The sequence below is a fragment of the Microtus oregoni genome, unplaced genomic scaffold (assembly GCF_018167655.1).
Source record: "Microtus oregoni isolate MIOR12 unplaced genomic scaffold, Mior012 000065F_ref0000479, whole genome shotgun sequence".
Classification (NCBI taxonomy): Eukaryota; Metazoa; Chordata; class Mammalia; order Rodentia; family Cricetidae; genus Microtus; species Microtus oregoni.
This window is the reverse complement of record NW_024543875.1, coordinates 847,501-873,459: the sequence shown is the minus strand read 5'-3', so window position 1 is coordinate 873,459 and position 25,959 is coordinate 847,501. Positions and strand designations below refer to the sequence as shown.

General features: G+C 39.6%; 1 protein-coding gene across 1 annotated transcript in view; it reads left to right on the top strand.

Moving 5' to 3' along the window:
• Positions 1-432: 432 nt before the first annotated feature.
• Positions 433-25,959, top strand: part of Rttn (rotatin) — a 134,740-nt gene continuing 109,213 nt past the window's right edge. The window contains exons 1-11 of the mRNA XM_041640834.1: positions 433-510; positions 786-973; positions 1,896-2,073; positions 2,375-2,464; positions 3,080-3,173; positions 4,585-4,699; positions 6,411-6,561; positions 10,486-10,651; positions 12,332-12,510; positions 15,720-15,835; positions 21,463-21,633. Coding sequence (XP_041496768.1) covers positions 480-510; positions 786-973; positions 1,896-2,073; positions 2,375-2,464; positions 3,080-3,173; positions 4,585-4,699; positions 6,411-6,561; positions 10,486-10,651; positions 12,332-12,510; positions 15,720-15,835; positions 21,463-21,633 — 1,479 coding nt within the window. The 5' untranslated portion in view covers positions 433-479. The remainder of the gene's footprint in view (positions 511-785; positions 974-1,895; positions 2,074-2,374; positions 2,465-3,079; positions 3,174-4,584; positions 4,700-6,410; positions 6,562-10,485; positions 10,652-12,331; positions 12,511-15,719; positions 15,836-21,462; positions 21,634-25,959) is intronic.

The following is a 25,959-nucleotide window of genomic DNA, read 5'->3' as shown; positions in this document are numbered from 1 at the left end:
TAAGGTCTGAACAAACCCATCTTGGAGGGAGAGAAGAGCCACAGAGACTTGGGCTGTTGCAAACGACAACGCTCCCGCTTCAGAGCCCGCGCCTGGAAGCCGGAACTCTTTTCTAAGGGGCGTTGGGGGCGTGTCCGGAACTCCTGCAGGGAGCCCGTCTAAGCCAGGACTACAACTCCCGACCTGCACACTGGCGGAAGAGGCGTCTTCCTTCTCTTGACATTTTTATTGATTCTGGCATTTTAGAGCCAAGATTGAGTTCTAAAGAATGAGCAGTAGAAATTATAGAGATTGTACCCTTATGTGGTGGCAGAAGCACTGAAAGCATTTCATCTAATGTTCTGTACTCTATGGGTGTCTAGCGTAGACATCGCGGAACCTCTGTTACTGTTGGCCGAGTTTCCGGGGAACATTAATTATGGCTGGCGGCTGTGGCGCGACAGTTTAATTCTCCGGTCGCGGCAGATTGTGGAGACAAGATGGTTCTGGCGGGGCTCATTCGGAAGCTTGGTAACTGTCTTTGTTGCCCAGGGTCGGAGGAGCCCTCGGGTCTTGGCGTGTTGGTGCTGGGTTTCGGCGTCGGGGTCGTGCGGGCACCCCACCTAGTCCCTGCAGCCCGCGGACCGTGCTCATACTGTGCACCTGCGGCCTCCTGAACACTTAGTTCACTTGGTTTCACCCCGGATTGTCTCCCAAGTAAACCTTGCGCATTTAGAATAAGTTACGGGTGGGTGGTCTCTTCAGAATTGGGAGATAAAATTACTTTGTGTCAACTTCTCTGACAGGCCATCAGCTGGTGGAGATCAGGGAACGCGCCCTCAAAAGTATCCTGTGCAAGATCGAGCACAATTTGATCTGCTATGCTGACCTGATTCAGGAAAGGTTGCTTTTTCTCCATTTGCTCGAATGGTTCAATTTCCCATCTGTCCCAATGAAAGAGGAAGTTCTGAACTTCTTAAGCAGATTGGTTAAGGTAACATTTTGGAATAAATCAGCCAGGGTCAAAAGTAACTGTATCATTTATTGAAAGACATACTTGAGATTTAAAATAATGTTGCAGACAATCAGAGAGGTTGAATTTTAATTCACTCTGGTAGATATTGCTTTCATTTGTCATAATAGCCTAATCTCATATTGTACTGAACGTTGAAGTAAAAGAACTAAGTTCTCATATCTTCTGTTTCTGATTATTTGTCGCCTGTGTTTAGATGTTTCAGTATTAAAGGAAACACATTTAAATATGTTAAATTAACATTGCATGTAATGCCATTCCATTAAAAACAATGGTTTTCGTTCCTGTATCTGTCTTAAGAGCAATTTAGTTGTTAGGACCAATGCTAGTATAAGTTCATTTTTTTTTTCTATCTTAAAATCACTATTCTCCTGGGGGAATTCTAGTGACTTTGTTATCTTTATTTACAGTAAGGATAGGATAAAGTGTCAGTACAGTAAAGTAACTTATTTTATTTATAAAAGAAAGACTTGGAAGTAGAAGGGAACCTATGAGACAGGGTCCTATTAGTGTGTGATGTGTGTATTGGGCAGACAAAGTACAACGATGAATATGTATAAAAGTGTTATAATGAAACACATTTTCTGAGGTGGAACTATTTAACAATAAAGCATGTAAAAATAAAAGAAGGATTAGTAGTGTGTAGTTTTAGTGCTCAGAGTCCTGGCTTCTTTCTCTTAAGATGTCTTACCCTTAAGTTTGTCTCTTTTACTTTATGTTTGATTCACAAAAGTTGTTTACTCTAGAGCACAGCAATGCAGAATTTGTTTTTCAAAACAGAAAATTTGATACACCAAAATAACCATGTTTTGGTTGTGGTGGAATGAAGTTCAGGACATTTCTATGTTCATGGCTATTCTCAAGACTGTTTCTTTTACCGTAGTATCCCCCAGCAGCCCAACACCTGATTGATCTTGGTGCGGTAGAGTTCTTGTCAAAGCTCCGCCCAAATGTGGAGCCAGCCGTCCAGGCTGAGATCGATGGCATTCTCGATGGACTTTTTGTTCTTCCTTCACAAGTTCCTGTACTGTGTTCTGCCACTTACCAAACTGATCAAATTGGTAACTGTTTTTCTGTACTCAATTTTGTTAATATTTTGCTGTATATTTTCTTAGAATCTTTATTACATTTGAGTGTGTGTGTGTGTGTGTGTGTGTGTTGCCTCTGTGAATGTATCTATGGGAACAATAATTTCTTTTTTCTTGTTTTGAAAGTTTCAGAGAACAAGCTAGATTGCTTTTTTGTTTTTCTGTTTCTTTTTGTTTTAATAATCATTGAAAGATTGAGAGAAAATAATATAATTTAAAATAAATTTTATTTTGTCAGATTAATTGATAGCATAGTAATGTGTTTTCTTTTCAGAATTGTCACAACAGCGTGAAGTTTTAACAGGATATTTTCCCCAAGATAAAAGTAATATCCAGCAGATGGAAGTACCACCAGGGCCAGTGGGTATGTATATATACGGAAGTTTTTGATTGGTGAATAAAAAAGGTCAATGGATTCTTTTTTCTTGTCCTGAAGATAGTTTGTGGTCAGTCTGGAAAACTCTAGCATGGAATTTAATGTTTCATCTGCTTTGTCCTAGCTGAGGTTTTTGAGTCTGAATGGTCAGGTTTTATACCTTACTAAGTGTATTGAGTCACTGTAGGCAGGTGATGGTGCTGTCATTAGAACTCAGTGTTTGTTGAACACAGGTTCTTACCAGGTATGATACATAGGTGGTCTTATTCACTCTCCAGCTTATGAGATGGGACCATCAATCCTGTTGTTTCACTTGGAGACTCAGGGTCAGCCTAGTTTCCTTTTCATCAGCATTTATCTACTAGCCAGATGACCTAGGATTGGGACATTCCGGTTTGGAGTTCTCCTTCCAGAAGTCTCGCTTCCAGGTCTCTGTGTGTGGTTGTCCTCTTGTGGTTCCGCTCTTGTACTTGTGTTGCTGTGAAGAACACCATGACCAAAAGCAGTGTGGGAGGGAAGGGTTTACTTCATTTTACAGCTTACAGATATTATTTGCACACTGTCATGTTTGATCCTTTGACATCTAAAGTTTTGCTATTTTAGCAGGAAACCCGACTGTGAAGTGGCTGAAGTTTTCTGTATTTCCTTGGCTACCTCTGACCACAACAGATAGACATGTTCTCTCCTCCAACGAAAGGTACAGTTCTGATGTAGCACAGGTCTTTTGGTTCTTTGGAGCCATAAAAATCTGATCCTGCTTACTCTTCCCTCCACTTTGTTCCTCTCCTGTGCTGTGGTAATAGACACACAGCTTACACCTGACTCAACCCAGTGTCTCTTTGTGGTTGGAATCTTACATAGTCTTTCATAACATGCTCTCTCTTTCTGTATAGATTAATTCTCCATTTCCTGTGTCCTTCATGGAGAACAGTGAAAAAATTTAATATAAGTAATCTTTTTGATAGAATCTATGGTAAAATGTGGGCTCTATTAGAAAAACTTGCCACTGTTGAGAAGGTTAGCGATAACTGCACTGATCTTATCTAGTGTATATTGATTTTATTACTTTCAGAAATAGAGGGCTGCTATATAAATTTGCAGAGTTTTGTTTGTTTTTTTTGTTTTTTAAGGTTTGTTTTCAGGACCGACCTTAGTGGGACACACTTTTAATACAAGTATTCTTTAGAAATAGACAGGTGGATCTCTGCGAGTTTGAGGCCAGCCAGGGAAACGTGTTGAGACCCTGCCTTAAAAATTAAACAAAAAGAAAGTTTTATTTGTATTTTTAGTTATGCCAGAAAAGTCCAGAAGAGGGCATCTGATCCCCTGGAGCTGGAGTTACAGCTGGATAATGTGGGTGCTGGGATTTGAACCTGGGTCCTCTACAAGAGCAGCACATACTCTTGACTACTGAGTTATCTCTCTAGTTCCAGAGAGTGTTTTTAATATCCACATTCACTTGGTACAATTCCACTGAAATCACAATAAATGGGTTGCCTCTTGATAAGGTGTGAATTTAGATGAAAAATCAAATTTGGAAGAGTTAAGGCAAGATACAGGTGATTTCTGATAATGCTGCCATCATTTTCTTAGGGAAAAGTATTGAAGAGGTAGTGCCCAACTTAGAAAGTGTTTGGGTGCTTTATTAGTTGTGAGTTAATACCCAAGGAAGAGGTGGACTAACTCCAGCTGAGTTGTTGAGGTAGATTGTGTACAATTGCTTCATCCTCAGGTAAGTAGAACCTGAGGGATGTGGGACAGTGAAGATGACTAGATAATGGAATTTGATGGTTACCACTATATAGGCTTTTGCTTTTTATTTTAATTAGAAAGTTATGTGTGACCTAACCAATCCCTTTTGGTAGAACCTGATAGTTTCAACACTCAATGGTTATTGTGATGTAGTTCCTATTCTAGAGTATTATAAAATGTAGGTATATGGAAGAAGCTGCTCTTCAGAGTCTACTATGCAAGGATGGAGTGTGCTTGTTTTTCCCCAGGAAGAGTGATGCCGCTGCTAAACCTAAGGTGCAGTGGAGGCGTTATGCCATTACTGACGTAGGCAGGTGTAGGTGGACTCCTCCTGACGTCTAGCTCTGTTGTCTCAGCTCTTTGAGAAGTAGCAACCACAACCTGATCTGGAATACATGTGAACTTCTGAAGGACGTGATCATGCAAGACTTTCCTGCTGAGATTTTCCTTCAGAGACCGAAGATTGTTCAGGTGAGTCCTTGTAATTGCTTTAGGTTTTAAAACAAACAATTTATCTCACCACAAATTAGCAAATGCACAGGACGGTAGTAGAAGAAAATTTGTATTAACATATTTAAAATAATTAACTATTGAGTTATTTAAACTACTTTCTCTAATTTATCTGTTTACTTCTTTTAGTGGACAGTAGTTTCTACCAACTTTGTCTATCTCAAATTGTCATTTTTGGATTATCATCTTTTTCAAATTTAAAGTTTTAAATTTCTTGTTATGTGTCTTGACACACACACACCAAAGTGTGCATGTGGAGGTCAGAAGACAACTTTACAGAGTTGACTCTCCCTCCACCTTGATGTGGGTTCTAGGGATCAAGCTTAGGTCACCAGGTTGCACGGTAAATGCCTTCACCCATTGAGTCATCTCACCATTGAGACAGTAGCATTAGAAGTTAGGGATGGGCAGCAGTAACCTTTGAGTATTTTGTGTCTAGGACATAACGCTGGGGACGTGTGTTATCAATGCGCATGTTGACTAGCCCTTCCCTTTGTGCAGTCTCTTGCTTCTCCAGTGGACAGAGATGCAGGTGGGGATTGTGAGGTATCTATAGCATCTCGTAATCTCTGAGGGCCCTTGGTCCTTACTCAGACTGAGTGGACCCCAGCGATTAGCAGTGTGGGCACCTTCCATCACTGATGGCAAACAGAAACAAATAAAGCTGTTCTTTACCGAAGCCTGAAAAGCGCTTCAGCTGTGTGAGGTGCAAAGTACTTGCTGTGATTCTGTGTGCTGTGCAGTACAATGGGACTTTCCTTCTCCCAGATTGGGTTTTTACAGATATTAGATATAGGAAATACTGTCTCCTTTAGTCATGCTTTTTATTATTTTCATTTACTTATTTTTTATTTTATGCATAAGAGTGTTTTGTCTGCATGTGTGTCTATATACCACATATGTGCCTGGTGCTCATGGAGATCAGAAGTGGGCATCAGGTCTCCTAGAATTGGAGTTATGGATAGCTGTGAGCCATTATATGGGTACTGGAAATTGAACCCAGGTTCTTTGCAAGAACAAGTGATGTTAACTGGTGAGCCATCTCACTAGCCCTAGTTAGCTTTACAAACTGTGCTCGATGTGAGGTCTGGCTTTGTTTCCCAGCCTGGTCTCAGACTCATATGGGCTTGAGTGTACTGACAGCCTCAGTACCTGGTGCTGCAGCAGACATGCGGCACACTCTCTGAGTACCTGGTGCTGCAGCAGACATGCGGCACACTCTCTGAGTACCTGATGCTGCAGCAGACATGCGGCACACTCTCTGAGTACCTGATGCTGCAGCAGACATGCGGCATACTTTCTGGAGTTGATTTTCTCCTTTTACTTTATGTAAATTTTGGGCATCCAACTCAGGGTGTTAGGCCCTATGGTCCTAGTTTCTTATTTTATCAAAATTTGTAACCTTACTTCTTTGATTCACCTTTCCTTATTTAAGTCCCACATCCTCTTTTCTTTTTGCATGTAGTTCTCAAAACATTAATTTTTAAAAAAAACTTAGGTCTTGTTATATGTGCCCTGGAACTTGCTGTGTAGACCAGACTGCTGCCTTAAACTGTGGTGATCCTCCTGCCTCTGCCTCCCAAGTGCTGGAATCCGGGGCCTGACTACAAGCCTAACTACATCACTTTTTGGAGTTGAGCTCTCTGTGACTGGTTTCACTCTCCTTTCTCAGGGCCTCTTATGTCTGGTGAAGCTGGCCTTTGGGGGAGACGGGAAGCATCGGGTGGCATTACAGTCGGTGTCCTGTTTGCAGCAGCTGTGCACGTATTTAAGAAACAGACTCAACTTTTACCGAGACCCCAACCTTTTCTCAAATAAACAAGGTACTTTGCTTATCTGTTCACAGATACTGGAATTCTTTATCTTCTTCTGAGAACTGTCTACTGTACTTGAAAGTTTATTGTGTATGCATTTCACAATACAAATTCCAAGTCTTAAAATATTATCGGATCCCTGAATAGAAATACGTAAATTACAGAACACCATGATACCCCCTGAGTCCCACAGCCACAAACACACACCGCTTTTTAAAAGAAAGCGTAGTTGGAGTTAACTAAGAAAAAGACTTTCATAAAGATTTAGGAGACACACATACACACAGTGAAGTAAGTAGCACACATCCAAAGGTTGGAGTTAGCTTAGAAAAAGACTTTCATAGAGATTTAGGTGTGGGCACTAAGAAAGAAAAACACACACACACACAGTGAAGTACAGTAGCACACATCCAAAGGTTGGAGTTAGCTAAGAAAAAGACTTTCATAGAGATTTAGGTGTGGGCACTAAGAAAGAGACACACACACACACAGTGAAGTACAGTAGCACACATCCAAAGGTTGGTGCCAGCTTTAGGAGGTTTGCTGTGAGGGTTTTAACAATGGCTGTGTATGTGATGTTGGTGGCTTTTGAAGTTACATTGCTCAAAGGATTTAATAAAATATTAGGTAAAAATATTTCAGTATACTTATTTTTATCTGAAGAACTTTTCTTTCCTAAAGGAGTTTATAAGGTGGTTTATGAGGCGCGTCATGTGGGTTTACAGACTCATACGTCAGGAAAGGCCAATGGAGTTCTACCTATAGGTAGTCAGGTCATTCATGGTTTATAACTTTCTGGGACTTTTCCCAAATAAGGAATATATAGTCCTTATCAGATGGTTTAAAATTATTTTTTAATTTTAATTTAATTTTTATTATTATTAATAATATGCATTTTGTGTGTACATGTGGGTATGTGCACATGAGTGCAGGTGCCTGAGGTGCTAAAGGTGTTGGATCCCCTGGAGCTGGAGTTACAGACACAGGTGATCCTCCTGATGTGGGTGTTGGGAACCAAGCCTGGGTGCTGAGGAAGATCAGCAAGTGTGCTTCATTGCTCAACTGTGCAGTGTCCTGGGTAAACCTGGGTGCTGAGGAAGATCAGCAAGTGTGCTTCATTGCTCAACTGTGCAGTGTCCTGGCTGTTCTCACCTCTCACATCCTTTCCTAACCCTTTCTGTTTCTGCTGTGTTTCCCTTCTGAGGCTTCTGGCTTTTCATCTGAGGATGGTATAGCAGAAGTTCCATTATCTGAAGCTTCTTTGTGGTGAATTTACTTGCTTAGGCATTTGCAGATACTTTTCTGCTTATCCCCGATTCCCCATTCTTATGGAGCTGGGGATTAGGATCCAGATTGTGACAATTCATGTGGGACTTAGGGAATTTTAATACAAGGTATATGTTGTGTTAACAAATTGTTTTGTTTGAAAAACACTGATTTGTATTTTAGTAAAACCACGTTTATGCTTTTTGAGTTGTAGCATATGTAGATGTGCTGGCAGCAGCAGGCTTTTCATAGGAAAAGTGTCACCTAGTGGACAGATGGGGTACAGGGTGGCATGGGCAGAGCTCTCTGCATACACCGTGCTTTGAGAGGTGAATATAAAACTCCAGTCATTTGTTACCCTGTTTACTTGAGAGCTTCACTCATCCTCTGGTACTTGAGTATTTGTACTTTGCACTGCAATTACTGTAGACTGAGGCTGTGGGCTCTCATTATATTTGTGGGACATGAAGTTTTGTAAGTGATCCCAGAGAGCTTGTCCCCATGCTCTATCAGAGAAAAAGTTTTTGTATTCATAGAAATGGTGTCTGAAGGCAAACTGTATGCATCTGTTCTTTGGTATCTCCCACCATATCCAGCCGATAGACTAGCCTCAGGGTAGCCTCAGGGTAGGTTGCACTGACGGAGCAGCCCAATACTTACAGTCCTATATTTTAGACAGCTGAGGAAGATAATGAAAATCAGGTTTGTTTCTAACAAGAAGTGTTCAAAGGAAATAAAAATATGATGTGACAGAACAGGTCGCCACCCTTTTTAGATGGATGGTGGCCTTCCTCTTAAAGTGTTACAGGAAGAGTATTCCAGGGGAGTCAGAGCCCAAGGTGGCAAGTGGCTAATGTGTTTGAGCAGGGCAAACGTGGACTGGGAGAGTACGGGGTCCTGAGCCAGGTGCCAGGAAGTGAGGTAGGTGAGAGAGGTTACAGGGGTGAGCATTTCATAGTTTTGGAAGTACTGTGAGAAGTGTGAGGTGCTAATTCTTTCCCCTTGTAATTCTGTCCTCTGTCAATGTATCTATGTATCTATCATGTGCTTATTATTGTCTTTAGCTGTTTGCAAATACACACGTGATATGGAATGCTATTATGTCTTCTTTCACTATCCTGTGTATTATCTATAGATATATGTGAACACATTTATTTATTTATTTATTTCATTTTTTTGAGACAGGATCTCATTAGGTAGCTCTTGCTGTCCTAAAACTCACTATGTAGATGAAGCTAGCCTCGAACTCATATTGATCTCTACCTCCCTATCTCTGCCTCCCGAGTTCTGGAAATAAAAACATGTACTACTAAGCCTGGCTCACATGCATTTATAACATAAACATAATTATGGCTTGTTAAATAAGTATGCACTATGCATTTAATGCTCAGTTTTACAGCTCTCTGTAGACATTGTTTGTTACCCCAAAGAGAGGCATTAAGTAACAACTCCCCATTTCTTCTTTCCCTAACCCCTCTGTTAAACTCTCATTTTATTGAGAATTTTCTCTATGCTAGATATATGTGAGATCATACAGAATTTGTTGTTTTGTGTCTGATTCACTTTCTTTGTAATGTTTTAAAGCCATATCTTTGTTATACCGTGTATCAGTATTTTTTACCTCCTATTGCTGAATAGTTTTCTATTGTGCGTATGTGCCGTATTTGTTTATTCATTCATCTCTTTAGGAGCCTGTATGTTGTATCTAACTTGAGTCGTGTGTCAGTGAACAGTGTCCTACATGTGTGTGTTTGGGTCTTTTGTGTGTGTAGGAATGGAGCTGAAGATCATATGCTAGGTCTTTCTTTAGCTTTGGCAAGTCTCCAAGCCCTTCATGGTAGCCACAGTATTTTCCTTTTCTACAAGCCCTGCATAAAGCTTGAGCATATCGTAGTTCCTCATGCTCTTGCTCCTTATTGTAGCATTTCCTAGGTGCCAAGTGGGTTATTGCTGTCCTTTCTCTTTGCATCTCCAAACACTAATGATGAGTGACAAACTCACTAGTGATTTTTCATGTGCTGTTTCTTATTTTTTTGTCTTCTTTGGAGAAATGGCTATTAATATCCTTGCCCATTTTTAGCTAGTTCTTTGTTTACTGTTGAGCTTTAGAAGTCATTAATATATTCAAAATATTAAACCCTTACTATATATATACTTTGTAAATATTTTTACCACACTGTTTTTTGTCTTTAGACTTTCTTGTAATATATATTTTGATGAACAACAGTTTTAAAGTGATAAAGTCAGTTGATCCATTTTAATTGGTTGTTTATGTTTTTGATTTCAATATCTAAGAATCCATTGCCTTGAAGATTTTCTAATGGCTGGGAGGAGCATTTATGCCTTTAGCTCATATTTAGATTGATGTTTCATTTTGTTTGGTGTTTGAATGTGGTTCAAGCCCCTGCTTTGAGAACTTAAATCTGGGAGATGTTACCTAGTTCTGCTTCACAGTCTTGAAGTCTCTACCCAGAATTTCTTAATATCATGTCAGGAATGTGTTGTATGAATATTTTCTGGAAAGGTTGACTTTCTCTTTGAATTTTGTTCCTGTGGAATCATTTTGTCTCTTGTTAATTTTTCTGGAAGACTGGTGGATATAATCCATATTATCAGAAGCCTGTTTCTATACTACTAAGGCGCAATTATATTTCTTTATTTCTCCAGATACAATCTCCCAGAATTCTTCTTTGTCTTACTGTCATGAAGCAAGAGGTACTTACCATTCCCCAAACCCGTCCCCAGGAAGTAGCAGCCCTCGACCTTCTGTGGTTGGGCGTACAGGCCAGCGGCCCCGAGGAGATGGTCAGGACTGGGATGCAGTGTCTTCCAGGTGACTGGCTCTTGTGTTCTTGTTTGTATTTTATGTGGACAGAATTGTTCCTTCCTGTCTCCTCTTGAATTATTGCCCTGTGTATAGGCTTGTTAAAATCACTAGCTTTCATAGTCAGTACGCATTTATATTTTCTTACTGACTTTCAGTGTTACCAAACCAGCGTGACGGCATTTGTGCTCTGCAAATGTGTGGCGGTCAGAGGACAACTTTGTGGGTTTTGTTCTCTTTTTAACCTTTACATGTGTTTTAGGGGTTAACTCAGGTCATCAGACTTTCCTGGTAAGTGCCTTTATCCATGAAACTGTCTCTCAATACCTGACTTAAATTTTTAAATGGTATTTTTATACACATTTTTGTAAGTCTAACCATAATTTAAAATTGTATAGGAAAGGAATAGTTAGAGAATAGTTTTTAGATGGATACTCTTTCAAGGGGCATCATTTGTCTGTGTGAATGCAGAGTTTTCATATGTTCACTTGCAGGGATGGCATTGGATTTTTGTGTTAGTTTATCCCAGGCCATAAATATTGTAAGACAGTAGTCTTCTCTTGCTTGCCATCTTACATAATGTTCAGTAAGGTAGTCTGTGTCTTGGCTTGGTTTGTGTTGCTGCTGTGTTACAGGCTTACACAGATTCAGGTACTCATGAGTATCGTGTTGGTACCACATGTTTTACATTCTTGATATCTTAGTGACCTTCAGACAGTTTTATAATAGGATAGTCATTGTTATTATTGCCATTGTTTACAGAAAAGCCTGCATTTTCAAAGGGTTGAAATCACTTGCTAAGGAGTAGAGTTGGGGCTGTGTGTGGCAGGAGAGTACAGTGCACATGCTGTGCTTGACTGATGACTTACAGATTTTTTTTTTACCTTGATATAAGGCATGCTTTACTGCCTTGTTCTATATGTGTGAACAGCCTGTTCACAGGGTCTGTCAGGCATGAGAGAAACTTGGGTGATTTATGTCCATATTTTGGGATGCTTGGCATCTTGAAGCTAAGGCATAAGGAAATAGGCATAAAATCTGGGCAGTTTTAAATGTCCTAATAGCATATCTCAATGATTCAGCTATAATTTTGAATAACAAAAATCAGAATTTTGAGGACCTAAAGTAAGAATTTTTTAGTGGAGAAACCCCTTCCAGAATCATTATATGATGTTGATTATATGCTAATAAAGTAACCCATTTCCCATGGTATCTTTGAGGCCATTCTTTAGTTGCTCACATTGGCTTACTTAGAACAGTAGCCGAATATCACAGAGGATAAATTGGCTCCCTTCGATGCTTTGCTGTAAGCCTACATATTTTGTTTTAGAAGTGAGTGGGTTGTTGCTGCTCATGTTTGCTGCTATGAAATGTGGTGTTTCAGAATCATCAGTATGAAAATCAACGTGTAAATAAATACATTTTCCACTTCATGTTCAAGTTTTCTTTTGTGGTAATGAAGTTCATAGTCTAGTACATGATAGGTAAGTGCTGTGTCATTGAGCTGCACCCCAAGCTCCTTCGTGTATAGTCTATGCTCTCTCTATGGAATTTAGTGTAATTTGTCAGAATTGTTACATGAATCAGTGTGATTGTGAGTTGTGTGAGTTCTGTTGTGCAGCAGGGAACAGCAGGTCTGTTGGAGCTTTGCTTCCTTAACTCAAGGTCTGCCTTTTGTTTACCCTCCAGCGGGAGTAGTGCACATGCTCACGTGAACTCTAGGATATCTGTGCCTTCTTTGGACGCGGCACATGAAGATCTGCCAGAGCTGGAGACAGAGGACGCACTGGATCTGCAGTTCCAGCAGCTCAGTCTTCCCCAGTTCTGTATCTCCATCCTGGAGGCAGCGGTTCCTCTGCTAAGAACAGGTTAGCGTGTCCAGAATCTCCTTTCTTACAGACTGTGTTTATGTGTCTCCTACGGCTGACTGGCTCCTTCTCTTTCATATTAAGGTTTTTAGTATCTATTTTTACTTAGCTCTCTAATGAAATTAATAAACTTCTCTCCTTTTTTACTTTATTAAATGTGGGTGCCATGCTTATATTCAAATAGAGTATCTTTTTATTGATAGATTTTTATTATCAAGAGCTTCTTCTGTATTTTAAATATATGAACACTAACTATAAAATTTAGGTGAAAAAAGTTAAGAAAGATACATTAAGACCAATAACAAAAATCACTCTCACTCTTTAGTCGCTATTTGAGATACTCTCTGTTGCTCATGCCTTTTAGAGAGAGATTTATTTATTTTTATGTGTCTGGCTGTTTGTGCTTGTGTCCATGGAGAGCAGAAAAGGGCATCAGATCCCCTTGAATGAACAACAAAGGGTTATAAACCACCATGTGGATGCTGGGAATCAAACCTGAGTCTTTTTCAAGAGCAGGCAGTGCTCTTAACTGCTGAGCCATCTCTCCGGCTGAATTTATATCTTATAAGCCAGGAAATGGTAACCAAACCTTGAAGCTGGATTCCTAACCTTTATACTTTATAATTTTTTATTTGTTTGTTTTGTTTTTTGAAACACGGTTTCTCTGTGTAACAGCCCTGGCTGACCTGGAACTAGCTCTTGTAGACCAGACTGGCCTTGAACTCATAGAGATCTGCCTGTCTCTGCCTCTTGAGTGCTGGGATTAAAGGCATGTGCCACCACCTCCCGACTATTATAACATATTTTTTCCTGTAAAGTAGCCCCCAAATATTCTGGGTCACAATTTACTCATGTGTACTACGTATGCTTTTCCTAAAGAGTGGTAACAGTGACAAGATGACTCATCTCTACCAGAGTCTGTTAATGAAGCCCTCTGTAGAGTCCCTGCTGCTCAGTTGGTGGTATATTGGTACTTGATTTCATGAGGGTTATAGCCTGTATCTGTCAGCAGCCTACTTTCTTATTCAGCAGTGGCAGTTAGTATTTTTGTCCTCACGTTTTCAAAGGAGGAAGCTAGGGCTTCAAATGATTTTGGACTTACCTAATGTCAGATGGCCAACAGCAGGACCTTGACCAAAGGCTCTAAATGCAGAGTCCCTGCTTTTCAACTTTTTTCAATGTAAACAAAATACTGGATGCAGTAATGATTTTTATTCTGTGAGTCTTTATGTTCTCCCTCAGTTTTGGAAATTGAACCAGGTTTTTATGATTTCTAGACAAGTACTCATGCCTAAAACTACACATTTTTGTAGTTGATAAACTTGTCAAGTTAAAAAATATAAATGAGTTTTGCCTTTGTTAGTTTAATTATCAAAATAAATCCCACATTACTAGTTTAAATTTTAAGGTTTTTCTGTTTTTGTTCTTTTGCTGCGTGGAGGTGATGGGGAGGAAAGTGGAACAAAGGTGTAAATTTGGGAAGCACTTATGCCTCGGCAAGCCCTGCCCCTTTCCTTGCCACAGCGGGTGTGAGTGCACACTTGACACCCTACAATGCTGTGTGATGGAGAGGTGAACTTTGGCATCATCAAGTGTTTCTGTTTATTCGTCTGGTATATCGGGAAGAACAGTTTTAGACTTAATGATTTTCCATTTAACCTTTCTTTAATTTGTTGTAAAAAGTCAGATTGATAATTATAAAGCTATATCTTGCACATAAAAATTTCTAAATGTTCCCTTGCCCTTTTGCAGTAAATTATTGCATAATTTGTAATTGTTCAGCATTGTAAGAGGTTCAGAGAGAGTTTGCTCCAGCTGTTATGAAAAAATGAATGTAGATCTCTGTGATTCAGGGGTTTGTTTAACTAATAATTCGTTAGGAATTAACCTTTAAGGTGAAGGATAGGATAATCTTATTTGAAAATTTGCCTCACTCAGAATTTTGGAAATGCTTTTGTTTTGAGTCTCACCTAAAAAAAGAGATTAGTGGTTGCTTTTAGGGGAGTGTTGGTGTGTTCTTTTGAGATGGCCTGGTAATGTGATCAAGAACAGGTTATGTAAAGTGGTGTTGGTATCAAAGGTGTGGTGACCACCATGTCTAGTTAGCACAGCATGTCTCGGAATGTTTGTGGGTAGTGGTGTTTTTGTTTGTTTGTCTTTTAGACAGAGTCTCAGGTGTCCCAGCCTGGACTTAAACTTACTACATAGCTCAAGAACTATATTTTATTTGTGTTTTAATAAGGAAAGCTTGCCTGAAGATCAGAAGGGCAAAGCTAAGCCACCAGATGTTAGGCAGCGGTGGCACACATCTTTAATCCCAGGATTTGGGAGACAAAGGGAGATGGATCTCTGAGTTCAAGACCACCCTGGGCTACACAAGATCAGTGCAGAACCAAATCCAGGTGGTGGTGGCTCAAACCTTTCATCCCAGTACTAGGGAGTCACATGTCTTTAATCCTAGTACTAGAGAGAATATAAAATGGGAGGAGAGAGAGACTAAGACTTCTCTAGTGGCTTGACTGCTTTTCTTTTCTGGCTTTTGGGTTGAACCCCAGTATCTGACTCTGGGTTTTATTATTTGTGCTTCATTGAACTTCGGATCTTCTTGCCATCACCTCTTGAGTAATGGGATCTGAGGTGTGCCTTACCAACTGGTGTTGGACATGCAGGGAAAGAAACCAGGGCCTCAAGCAAGCTAGCAAGCACCCAACCAACTTAGCTACATCCTCAGCTATGGATGGTGTTTCTTATAATTTGTTTAGTAGACGATTATGTGGCTGGACATTTATTCTTTTAGTTTCTGTGGTACAGAATTAACTTTCTATGTTACTCTTAGGTATAAAAATACTCATATGTGATAAAACTTGAAGCTTGTGTTGCTAGACAGAAGTGATTAGAATGCATTCTCTAAATTTGCTTGTTTTGTTGCATATAATATGTAACATGGATAGACTCTGAATTTGAAATTGGTTAAATCTGTTTCATGGTATTTTTAGTTATTTCTACTTTTGAGTAACTTTTCCACTTATGAGTCCATTTGGTTTGTTGTATTCAGATTGTGACGTCCTCATTTATCTTGCCATCAGTTTTAAAAATGTCAAAGATGGGGAAATAGGACTTTGGGATCATGCCTAGCTAGGGGGTCCAAAAGATTATCTGAAAATTGACTGACTTTTCCCCCCTTGCCTTTCTCCTGTTTCTATATCTAGGTAGCCGAGAAATGATAATTAGAGTTCTGGAACTACTTGCAGAGGACCTGATGCTCATTGGACAAGCAATTTCACCTGACATCTGGGATGATAACAGCCTCTTTGCTATAGATATGGTGAGAATAATCTTCTTTAGGGTATAGTAGGTTTTACTTTCTGGCAAAATACATGATAGGCTTATTTTATATACATCTAAATGAATCTTTTCCTCAGTGATTTGTTTTACATTAATAGAAACAAAACTGTGGAGAACAATAAGAGGCCACTCGGTTATGATGGTTTTCATACTATCCTTCCTTTCTGTAACAGAGAACTATGGTATCTAATTTAAAGATTCACCAGTTGTACTGCTATTTTCTGATTTTAAGTTCTTCTTATACTTTTTCTCATAGAAAGTATTAGTTTATAGCAAGAGCAGAATTGTTAGAATTTATAAAATAGCTTCAGAATAGCAACATTGCTACCATGGAACAATTCAGATATCTCAGTGTTTTCTAACAGTTCTTTCTGAGTTAGGGTAAATTTAAACTTTAGGACATACAGTTGAAATATTGTACCTTAAAGTTACTTTAAAGAATTCCTTTTTTTCTTACAATTTTAAGAAAAAAGTTATATTGACTTAGTTTGTTTTCAAAAAAGGTAAAAATATATCTCATAAAAATGTAACTTAGATTTCTCTCCATGAAATTTCTTACATTAATGTCATCGCAATGAATTTTAAAGAAAAGTGTTCGATTTGTCCTAGTGTCTAGAAATACAACAGTGTTCTGTATTATCTTTTACCTTGTGACCTTGTTGAATTTGTTGATCCTCAGAGGCTTTTTCTCTCATTGTTTTGGCTTTGGTAATTTCTTTATGATTTTCTCTCTATTGAATCATACTATTTGTGAATAAGCAGTGTTAGAATGTTATCTATGAATAAAGACAGCTTTATTTCTGTTTAGTCAGTTTAGATATTCTTTAATTTCTGTTGTTGCCCCATTGCTCTGGCTACAACATTGAGTGCAATGGGAGTGGATGGGCTGTGGCTTTAAGGACTAGGTACAGTCTGAGTTCTCCCGTTTTCATGTGTGCTCCTATGAAGTGGGAGGAAGTTCTCTGCATTCCTCAATTTGATGGGTATTTTTTCTCTTCTTTTTTCTTCAACAGATGTGGGATTTTGTCTTAGCTTTCTCAGTGCCTTATATAAACGATCTTTTAAAAAAATAGATGTTATTCACTTGTCTTTCTGTTTATTTTTATATTTGAGACACAGTCTTGCTAGATATTCCAGGTTGGCCTTGACCTTGAAGATTTCCTGCTCCAGCCTTCAGTGCTGAGATTATAGGTATGCATCCTCATGCCTGGCTGGATGTTACACTGTGTGTCTTGATTTTTAATGCATTTGTCCTTGTGGAATTACAGTCTGTTCTAACAAGTGGCTAAGTTATTTGCAGAGCAGTCTCACTTCACTGAGGCCTATTTAAAGTTTTGCTAGAAAGTGTCTCATAACGTTGAACACTTTTGTCTTCCAATGGACATTTGGCGGTGTCTAGAAACATTTTACGTCTCATAGCTGGAGTAGTAGTGCCATCTAATAGACAGAAGCTAGGACAGCTCCTCGTATGAAGTATGTTTTTAGCTGAAAGTATCAATAGTATCAAGAGCGAAAAACTATAGTCCTAGAGTATCCTCCTTATATAGGTCTAGATTCTACTGGGTCTCCTATTGGATGTCTCCATTGATTTCTAGTGACTTCCATTGGTTGAGACTTGAATTTTTAGTGTCCTATCTACATCTCAGCAGGGACGGGTAGAACTGTGTCTGACCTGAAGACTTCATTCTGTGCAATGCGCTCATGTGCAGTCCTTTGGTTTTAGCTTCTCACCATCTCAGTCTCCACATCATTTCCATCTTCTCAAATCATTCTGACTGTCAAACTCCATGGTCCCCTCTGTCAATGTTCTTGCTACATTAATTGCTTGTAGGCACTACAGGGCCTTTTCTTTTTGTTTTTCTTTCCTTTGACATGACAGTTTTGTGCTTTTAAGATAAATTGTTTAGTGTTTTGTAAATGTTGGGGAATCAAACCCAGAACCTTGAATGTGCTGGTCATGTTCTGTCCACCTAGCTGTAGTCCCAGCCCTTCTGATGACTTACAGTTACTGAATTTTCTGTTACTCTGCTGACAGAGGTTTCTGTCCCACCTGGTCCCCCAGCTGTTCAGTCCCAAAGAAACGCACAGAGACCTACATCAATTTTAAACTGGTTGGCTTATTAGCTCAGGCTTTCTTATTAACTTAACTCTTACATCTTAAATTAACCCATAATTCTTGTTTGTGTTAGCCACATGGCTTGGTACCTTCCATCAGTGAGTTATTCTCATCTTGGGTCCTCTGTGTCTAGGTGACAACTACAGACTGAGCCTTTCCTCTTTTTTCTTGACAAGTTAATTATCTCAAGCATTAGCATCAGAAATCTAATTAATATGCAAGTGTTCATTATGTAAATAGCTGCATTATGTGTATTTTACTTGTGTCTTTTTGTTCTGACTTCTATTCCCAAGGATTACTAACAGTCCATTTTCCAACAACCCAAACAAATCTTAATTAAGTATAGACAGACATAATCACAACAATGCTGTGGGACAATGGTCTTGTACCATGTAAAGATTTGTCACTTCTATTGGTTTAATAAAATACTGATTGGCCAGTAGCCAGGCAGGAAGTATAGGCAGGACAGCCAGAGTGTAGTGATAGGAGCGGCGGGGCTGTGTCCCCAACACCCCAGCCGCCTGCTAGCTTATGCCCCGAAATAACAACACACAAATTGTTTCATTTAAACACTGCTTGGCCCTTTAGCTCTAGCCCTTACTGGCTAATTCTCACATCCCGATCAACCCATCTCTAATAATCTGTGAGCACCGGTCTTACCGGGAAGATTCTAGCCTACGCTTCATCGCGTGTGTCTGCCCGGGAGCGGGGCATGGCGTCTCTTCTGAGGCGTCTGCTCCGGAGAGGAGAGCTGTCGAGTCTGAGCTCACTTCCTCTTCCTCCCAGCGTTCTGTTCTGTTTACTCCTCCCACCTATGTTTTAACCTATGAGGGCCAGCCAAGCAGTTTCTTTATTTTTTTAACCAATGACCTTCCTCCATCAGCCAGAGTACGAGAACTCTGGGAAGAGGCAGTTTTGGCACTGTCTGCTCTTACAAAGGTCCTGAATTTAATTCCCAGCAACCACATGGTGGCTCACAGCCATCTGTAATGAGATCTGGTGCCTTCTTAAGGAAGAGACCTAATCAGTTGTCCTCATCAACTTAGACTATGAAACCCAATATTGACAGGTTCAACAGAACCTCCATATAGGGGCTGCCCATGCATGTGTCAGCATTGCCAGGGCATAAATTTCATTCATTCATTCAGCCCAGTTGCTTTGGGTTTCAAGTAAGTGTGTGTGATAGCAATGGCGGTCTTTGCATGTTGTTAATCTGCATACCTGATTGCCAGAAAGCAAAAAGAAAGAGAAAGAGGTAAAGGGTCCTTCAGCCCTCTTCAAATAAAAGCCTCCAGGGACTTAAGGATATTCCAACGGGGCTCTGCCTCCTGGTAGCATCACCCTGGAGACCAAGCCTTTAAAAGCCCTTAGACATTGGAGGCCATTAAACTCCTAACTATAATAGCACTGTGTATATAAATATCTATTGTGTTTTTTTTAAATGATGCATATGCGTCTTGAAAAGATAAATAAGTGACATATAGGTCTAATATGTTTTTAAACTTTTAAATTTATGATTATAGCTTCTGTTTTTGAGACAGAGTCTCATGTATCCTAGGCTGGCTTTCCTACTTGCTGTGTAGTGGAAATGATGCTGACTTTGTGGTCCTCTTGTCTCCACTTCCCAAATGCTGGGATTACAAGCATGAGATACCTTTCCAAAGCACTAAATTTAGAGTTTTCTGCATACAACCAACTGAACTACATCTCTGGTACCTTATAAAATAATTCTTTAAATTTTTTTTCTTTAAAAGTTATGCTCCTTCATAGTCCTTTTTTTAAAAAGTAGATTTTTTTTTTCACATATTGAAGGTTTTCGGCAAGTGATTTTATCCTTAGAAATGTGAGGAATGGATTATCAGTTTTTTCTTAAATTAGCTTGAAGATTCTTGGCCAGAACATTCATCTGTGAAAGTTAGTCATTCACTTTCACTTCTGGTTACTGATCTTTTGTTACTCAATGAATTTTTTTTTTTAACTTTAAAGGTTAAATCTGTCATACAAATACCAGTTGGTACATAAGAAATGCTAAGGTTAAATATTAGTACTTGAAAGTATAGTGGTTTAAGAATTAATACCTTCTTGATAAAAGCTATTTTATTCATTGTTATATTAAAAGAAGAAAAAACCTGAAATTTCTTTTTGTTCCTACTTTGGCCAAATTTAATATAAAAGATAGAATATTGTTGTTAAGTCATTAAAGGGGTAACAAAACGTACTGTTATCAATTTAGAGATTAAGTACTTAAGGATATATAATCATATTTCAAGATAGTTCTAAATAGTTCAATCGTGTCTAATATTCTTTATGTACAGTATAATGAATCTTCCCTAGAATTGAATACTTTTATTCATTTGAAGTAAATAGAGAAAATCATTTTTGTTAAAACAGAAAAATTATTGCTAAGCACTTGCTAAAATTATTGCTAAGCACTTACTAAAATTAGATTTGTACCTCGTTCTACTTTGCATTTAAAAATCAAGTCTACATTTTCCCTTCTATACATGACAATTTGGTCAAGGAGCTGGGAGCTATGCCTTTCTTTCAGGTAACATCCAGCTCCTGTTGTCCTTCATTTTCATTTCATTGCAATCTCTGTCACTGCCATTGTAGCTTCCTGGCAAACAGTCTTTCATGTCTCATTGCTTTTAAATTCCCAAGTAATTTGTAGTGAGTGTCCAGTGTCCTTAGTTCACAGGTGGTTTTATGTGTAATGCATTGGGGGTAAGATTTCCAGTGTTCTGTCACTGTTCTGCTGTGCTGTCTCATGGAAGCTGTCTGTTAGGAACGCAGGTAGCTAGGGATTATATCAGGTATACATAGAATATATTTTGGTCTATATTGTCATAACTTGGCAAGTCAGTTTATTTATGCTTTATGATTTTCTTTATGTTATATGTACCTTTCAATATAAAAGATACAGTGTTCTGGTTAAGTAGTAAGTTACATGGAAATTCATAATGGTAAAATATTTTCCTCTTGAAATAACATTATTACTTGAGAAGAAAGTTGATGTAATTTGACCTTTTTTTTTAAGTTGGCTTCTGCTTTATTATTATTTAATAATATTTGAATCCATTTGAGAATATGTCTGTCAAATTACTTCCTCTACTCCATTATATTTGCCACTGTATTCAGCACATATTCAGACACACATTTGAAGCAAGGTTCATATGTTTGTGTGCTCCATTTTAGAAAACTAGGCAGTGGAAATGGGAGAAGTTTTTCTGTATTTTGTTGTTTTTGTCATCATTAGTTAGGCTTTTTCATTTAGTACTGAAGAACTGGTGACTTTCTTTACAATGTCAATGCATTTGTCATTTCTTTTTCCTTTTTTTATCATCTGATGTTGGTTGTTTTTGTTGAGCGGCATAAGTTTCTGTGTCGGATTATTAATAGCATTTTAACAATATTTCTTCTCAATGACATTTGTATATTTATATGCAAAGTTGATTGTTTTGTTTAGTTTTGTCTTATTTGAATGTTTTCAGAAAGAGAAACTGCTTCAAGTATTAGGTTCCCTTGGAGAAACCATCTGTTACCGTAAAACCAGCTTCAGCCTGGAGCGAACCGAGGCTCTGCTAGTGCACCACAGGATGGCTTTTGTCAGCATTGCTCTGCTCTCTGTTCGGCTCCTGCAAACTCTCCTCCCTGTTGAAAAGGTGAGGAACATGCGGCTGGGTGTTTGTACTGAAAATTGTAAAGAAGTGGCTATTTAATGGTGTGAAGGTGGTCTGTTGTAGAATATTTTCAAAATATACAAGCTATAGTACCGTATCCTGCCTGATTTGACCCTGGGAACCTGATTAGGGTGATGAGAGAATGAAAATGGACAGACACACAGACCCATGTACAGAAAAGCTTGGATCATGTAGGCCATGCGCTCTGATGGAGACACACCATCACCTGCAGCAACCCAGACACTCAGTGTATTTAATTTATACATCTGAATCAAGGAGTTGGGTTTATTATATGCAGGTGAACAAGGAGGTAAGTTTAGCTAATCTTGCTAGGAGATCACTGTCTTAGTTACTCTTCTGTTGTTGTGAAGAGACATCATGGATAAGGTAGCTTATACAAGAAGACATCTAATTGGATCCTTGCTTACAGTTTCAGAAGGTGAGTCCATGACTATAATGTCAGGGAGCAAAGCAGGCAGGCAGGTAGGCATGGCAATGGGGCTGTAGCTGGGATCCACCAGTATCAGGAGAGAGAGAGACAGAGACACAGACAGAGACAGAGAGACACACAGAGAGAGGGACAGAGAGAGAGAGAGAGACTGAATTGTGCACGCGCGGCATTTTGACACCTGACACTCTACTCTCAAGGACACAATTCCCACAAGGCCATCCCTTAATTATAAAACAGTCCACCAACTGGGAGCTAAACAATTAAATATATGAGCCAGTGAGGACCATTTTCATTCATACCTCCACAGTCTCTGTAGGGGAGGAGTCTCAGCTTATAGTCATAGCAAAGGAGGAAGCTATGCTTGATATTTTATGTATCCAGTGCACACTGACCAGAGGAAGGCTCTGCCCGTGTCAGTAATGCACATTCACTCAGGAAGTTATCTGCCCCTTCCACCTTTACCCAAGGCTTCTTCTATTCCTCACGGATAATTATGGGATCCCTGGTTATTGGGTATCCTCTGCCGATGCAATAAGTCAGATCAGGCCAAATTAAAAGTTCAGGTGTAATGAGCAAAACAACTCCAGAATGGTCTTGGGGGAAAGGAGAAACCACATGACCTTTTCTTAGGAGGTCATTTAAATATCCTGTAGGTAAGGTCTTGAGCATCTCTGTGGGCTTTCTGAGACTGGGCAGGATTTGGAGTGGTTCCCTCCACTCCCAAGGCATAGGTCCACTTGAACATCCCAGACTCCTTCAGTATGTGGGTGCCAGTTCAAGTCTGGCTACTTCCTGCTTGCATGGGATGACTTGGGGAGGGGGACTAGGGAGTTGGTGGACTCAAGCTTAGTGGGAGGTATGGGTGGAGAAACATTCGGTTAGCTGCCATCCTGGAGACCTCAGGCATCTGTTCCTTGAGGGAGTGGAGAGTCAGGTTGCTAAGAGAAAAAATAGGTAATCAACACTGGCCCTATGAACAGGGCTAGCCGTGGGAAGAGTGAAGACTGCCAGAGAGAATGGAATAGAGTTGTGCCTTGGTTGTACAGAAGAGACAAGGGTGAATGAGCCAGACAAAAGAGCAGATACGCCCTTGAGTCTGGAGAGGTGGTACCAGCACTGATGTCTCAGGAGCTTGGGGGGATGGCGTGCCACATTAGGGGATTATGCTTTCTTCTGGTACTTGAGCCATTGCATCTGCTGTTTCTCTGGAGGTGGTGGAGATGCCTCTGTCCATCCTGTAAGGGTGTCAAGAATTTGAAGAAAACAGAGCTTTTTTGAGTGGGCATGTGGATGAAATCAACCTGTTAGTTCTCAGCAGGTTGGTGTCCTCAAAACTGGTGTGCAGGGGCTGCCATATCTGGAAGGCCACCTGTTGTTGGAAGGAGACCACTTGTTTGTTCCCCAGCCACCCGGATTCCATAAAATTAACACATAGAAACTGTATTAATTAAATCACTGCTTGGCCCATTAGCTCTCACTTCTTATTGGCTAATACTTATATCTTAATTTAACCCATCTCCATTAATCTGTGCAACACCATGGGGTCATGGCCAACCAGCAAAGTTTCAGCACATCTGTCTTCAGCAACCCCATGGCTTCCCCTGACTCTGCCTCCTTTCTCCCAAGATTCAGGGTAGTTTTTCCCTGCTAGCTCTGTTCCTCTATAGCTCTGCTATAGGCCCAAAGCAGTTCTTTATTTATCAATGGTAATCACAGCATACAGAGGGGAATCCCACATCAACCTGTGGGTTGACCTTGGTACAAGTCTGGCAGGAGGAGTGGACCTGTCTAGAGACTGACCCCCCAGGCCAGATTCCCTGATACAGTAGAAGGAACATGCAGGTGTCTATAAAACAGCTGAAACAGATTTGTATCTTGATGTCATAGCAAAAGGCTATGGCTTTGGGTATAAAAGGTATGAACATTTTTAGAAGACAATCGAGGAAATTTACTGAAAAAAGAAGTTGAACAAGTGAAGGAGGAGGAGAGAATTCAACATGTCTGCAGGGTTCCATACACTCTCTATTGCTAACCTATTCTGTATTTGGTTGTTTTTTACTCTTTTGGCTCTTTGCTCTTTTAGGAGGCCTGCCAGCCAGCTCCTAAATAAATCACACATGGAGGCTTATTCTTAATTATAAATGTTCGGCCTTGGCTTGCCTTGTTTCTTGTTAGCTTCATCTATCTTTGACCTGAGGGATTTTATCTTTCTCTTATCCTATATGCCTTTTCTTTTCTTATTCTTTATCTGGCTGTATAACAGGGTGACTGGCTTATGAAGTCCTCCCCCTTCCTCTTGTTTCTTCTTCCTCTCCTCCTAGACTTTTCATTCTAATATTCTCTGTGCTTGCCAGCCCTGCCTATCCCTTCTTTTGCCTCGGCATTGGCTGTTAAGCTCTGTTTTAAGACAGGAAAAGTAACCCAGCTTGACATACAGATAAAAGTAACAGACCTTAAAATAATATCCTACAACATTATTCTTAAAAGCTAGGAACAGTAAAATCCACAGAAATTTAAGGACTCTTGAAAACTGTTTGTAGTTATGAGTTTATCCAAAAATTGAGTTTATCAACGTTAAAACTCTGAACCTCTGAATTACATCTAAAACCTGTTTATCCTGTACTATGAAGCTTGTGAATGAGGCAAGCCTTTCTGTGTCTTTACCAGGAAACTTAACTAATGAACTAATGAGCTACCAAGTGGTTATGGTCTTCGGGGTCAGGGGAGAGCTGTTAAACTGGTAAGGCTATCGGTACCCTAGTCATCAAACCCCATCAGACCCGAGAAGGGTAAATTTTACCCGAGGGAGCAGAAGTGAGCAGCTTTGCAGCTCCCTAGGGCCGCTCTCCCAGGTCTCTCTGTGGCCGTCAGGCACTACCAGTCTTTAGCTGTCAAGCCCAGGAAACCTGACAGATTGTTTTGTGGAGCAGGAATTTGGGGAGAGTGGCCTAACCTTTCTTGGATTTTTTTATTGTTCTCAGTCTGGACAGGGTCTTGACAGTAGTTTAAAGTACAAAGCAGTTTTTTGCTGTGTGGATGGAAGTTCTTCTGCGGCCATGTATCTTCTTGGAGCAGAGACAGGATGCTGCCTGTAGCTGGCATCTCTCTATCATGAGAACCTTTTTTATTAAAATGCCACATTCTCAGATCTCTGAAGTGTTTGAGGATCAGGGGACCAAAATCTGTTAGCTGTACCTAAATTAGATAAATGTTAGGCTTAACTAAAGCTAAATCTGAACATATCAAAGAAGTTGATCCTTTATGAGGTAATTAATGGTTAACTTGTATGTCTTTAGTAGTTTAGCAAATTAGCTACAGCTTGCCAATGTTAGTAAAAGTAAGAAGGCTAGACATATATTTTTAAATTGGTCTTTGTTAACTTGAATAGACCTTAGTAAGGGAAACCCTTTGTCAGATTGTTTATGCATGGTAAAATAGGAATATCTCAGACTCTAGTGTTCAGCTGTGATCCTCAAACATAGAGCATAATCATAATCTGTGGAAGGCAAACCAAGTTTTAACATTATTGTAAAATCTGATTGTCAACAAGACACATCCCTGTACATGGATATATAGAGGTGTAGCTTTGATACTTTAGTAAACCATCATTTTAAACCTTAGATTTCATAAACCTTGTTTTTAGGACAGGACAGGAATTATACAGAAATCTGTCCTAATCAAAGATAACGTGGAAACCTAATGTCTACTGGTGGACCCATTTCCACGTGCTCACCTTTATCTAAGATGGCAACGAAGTCATATGTCCTCTATCTAAGATGGCTATGAGGTCATATGATCTCTTTCTTTTCCATCCTTACTGAATATGGCAAATGCCCACGTGGAGTTTTCTAGAATGG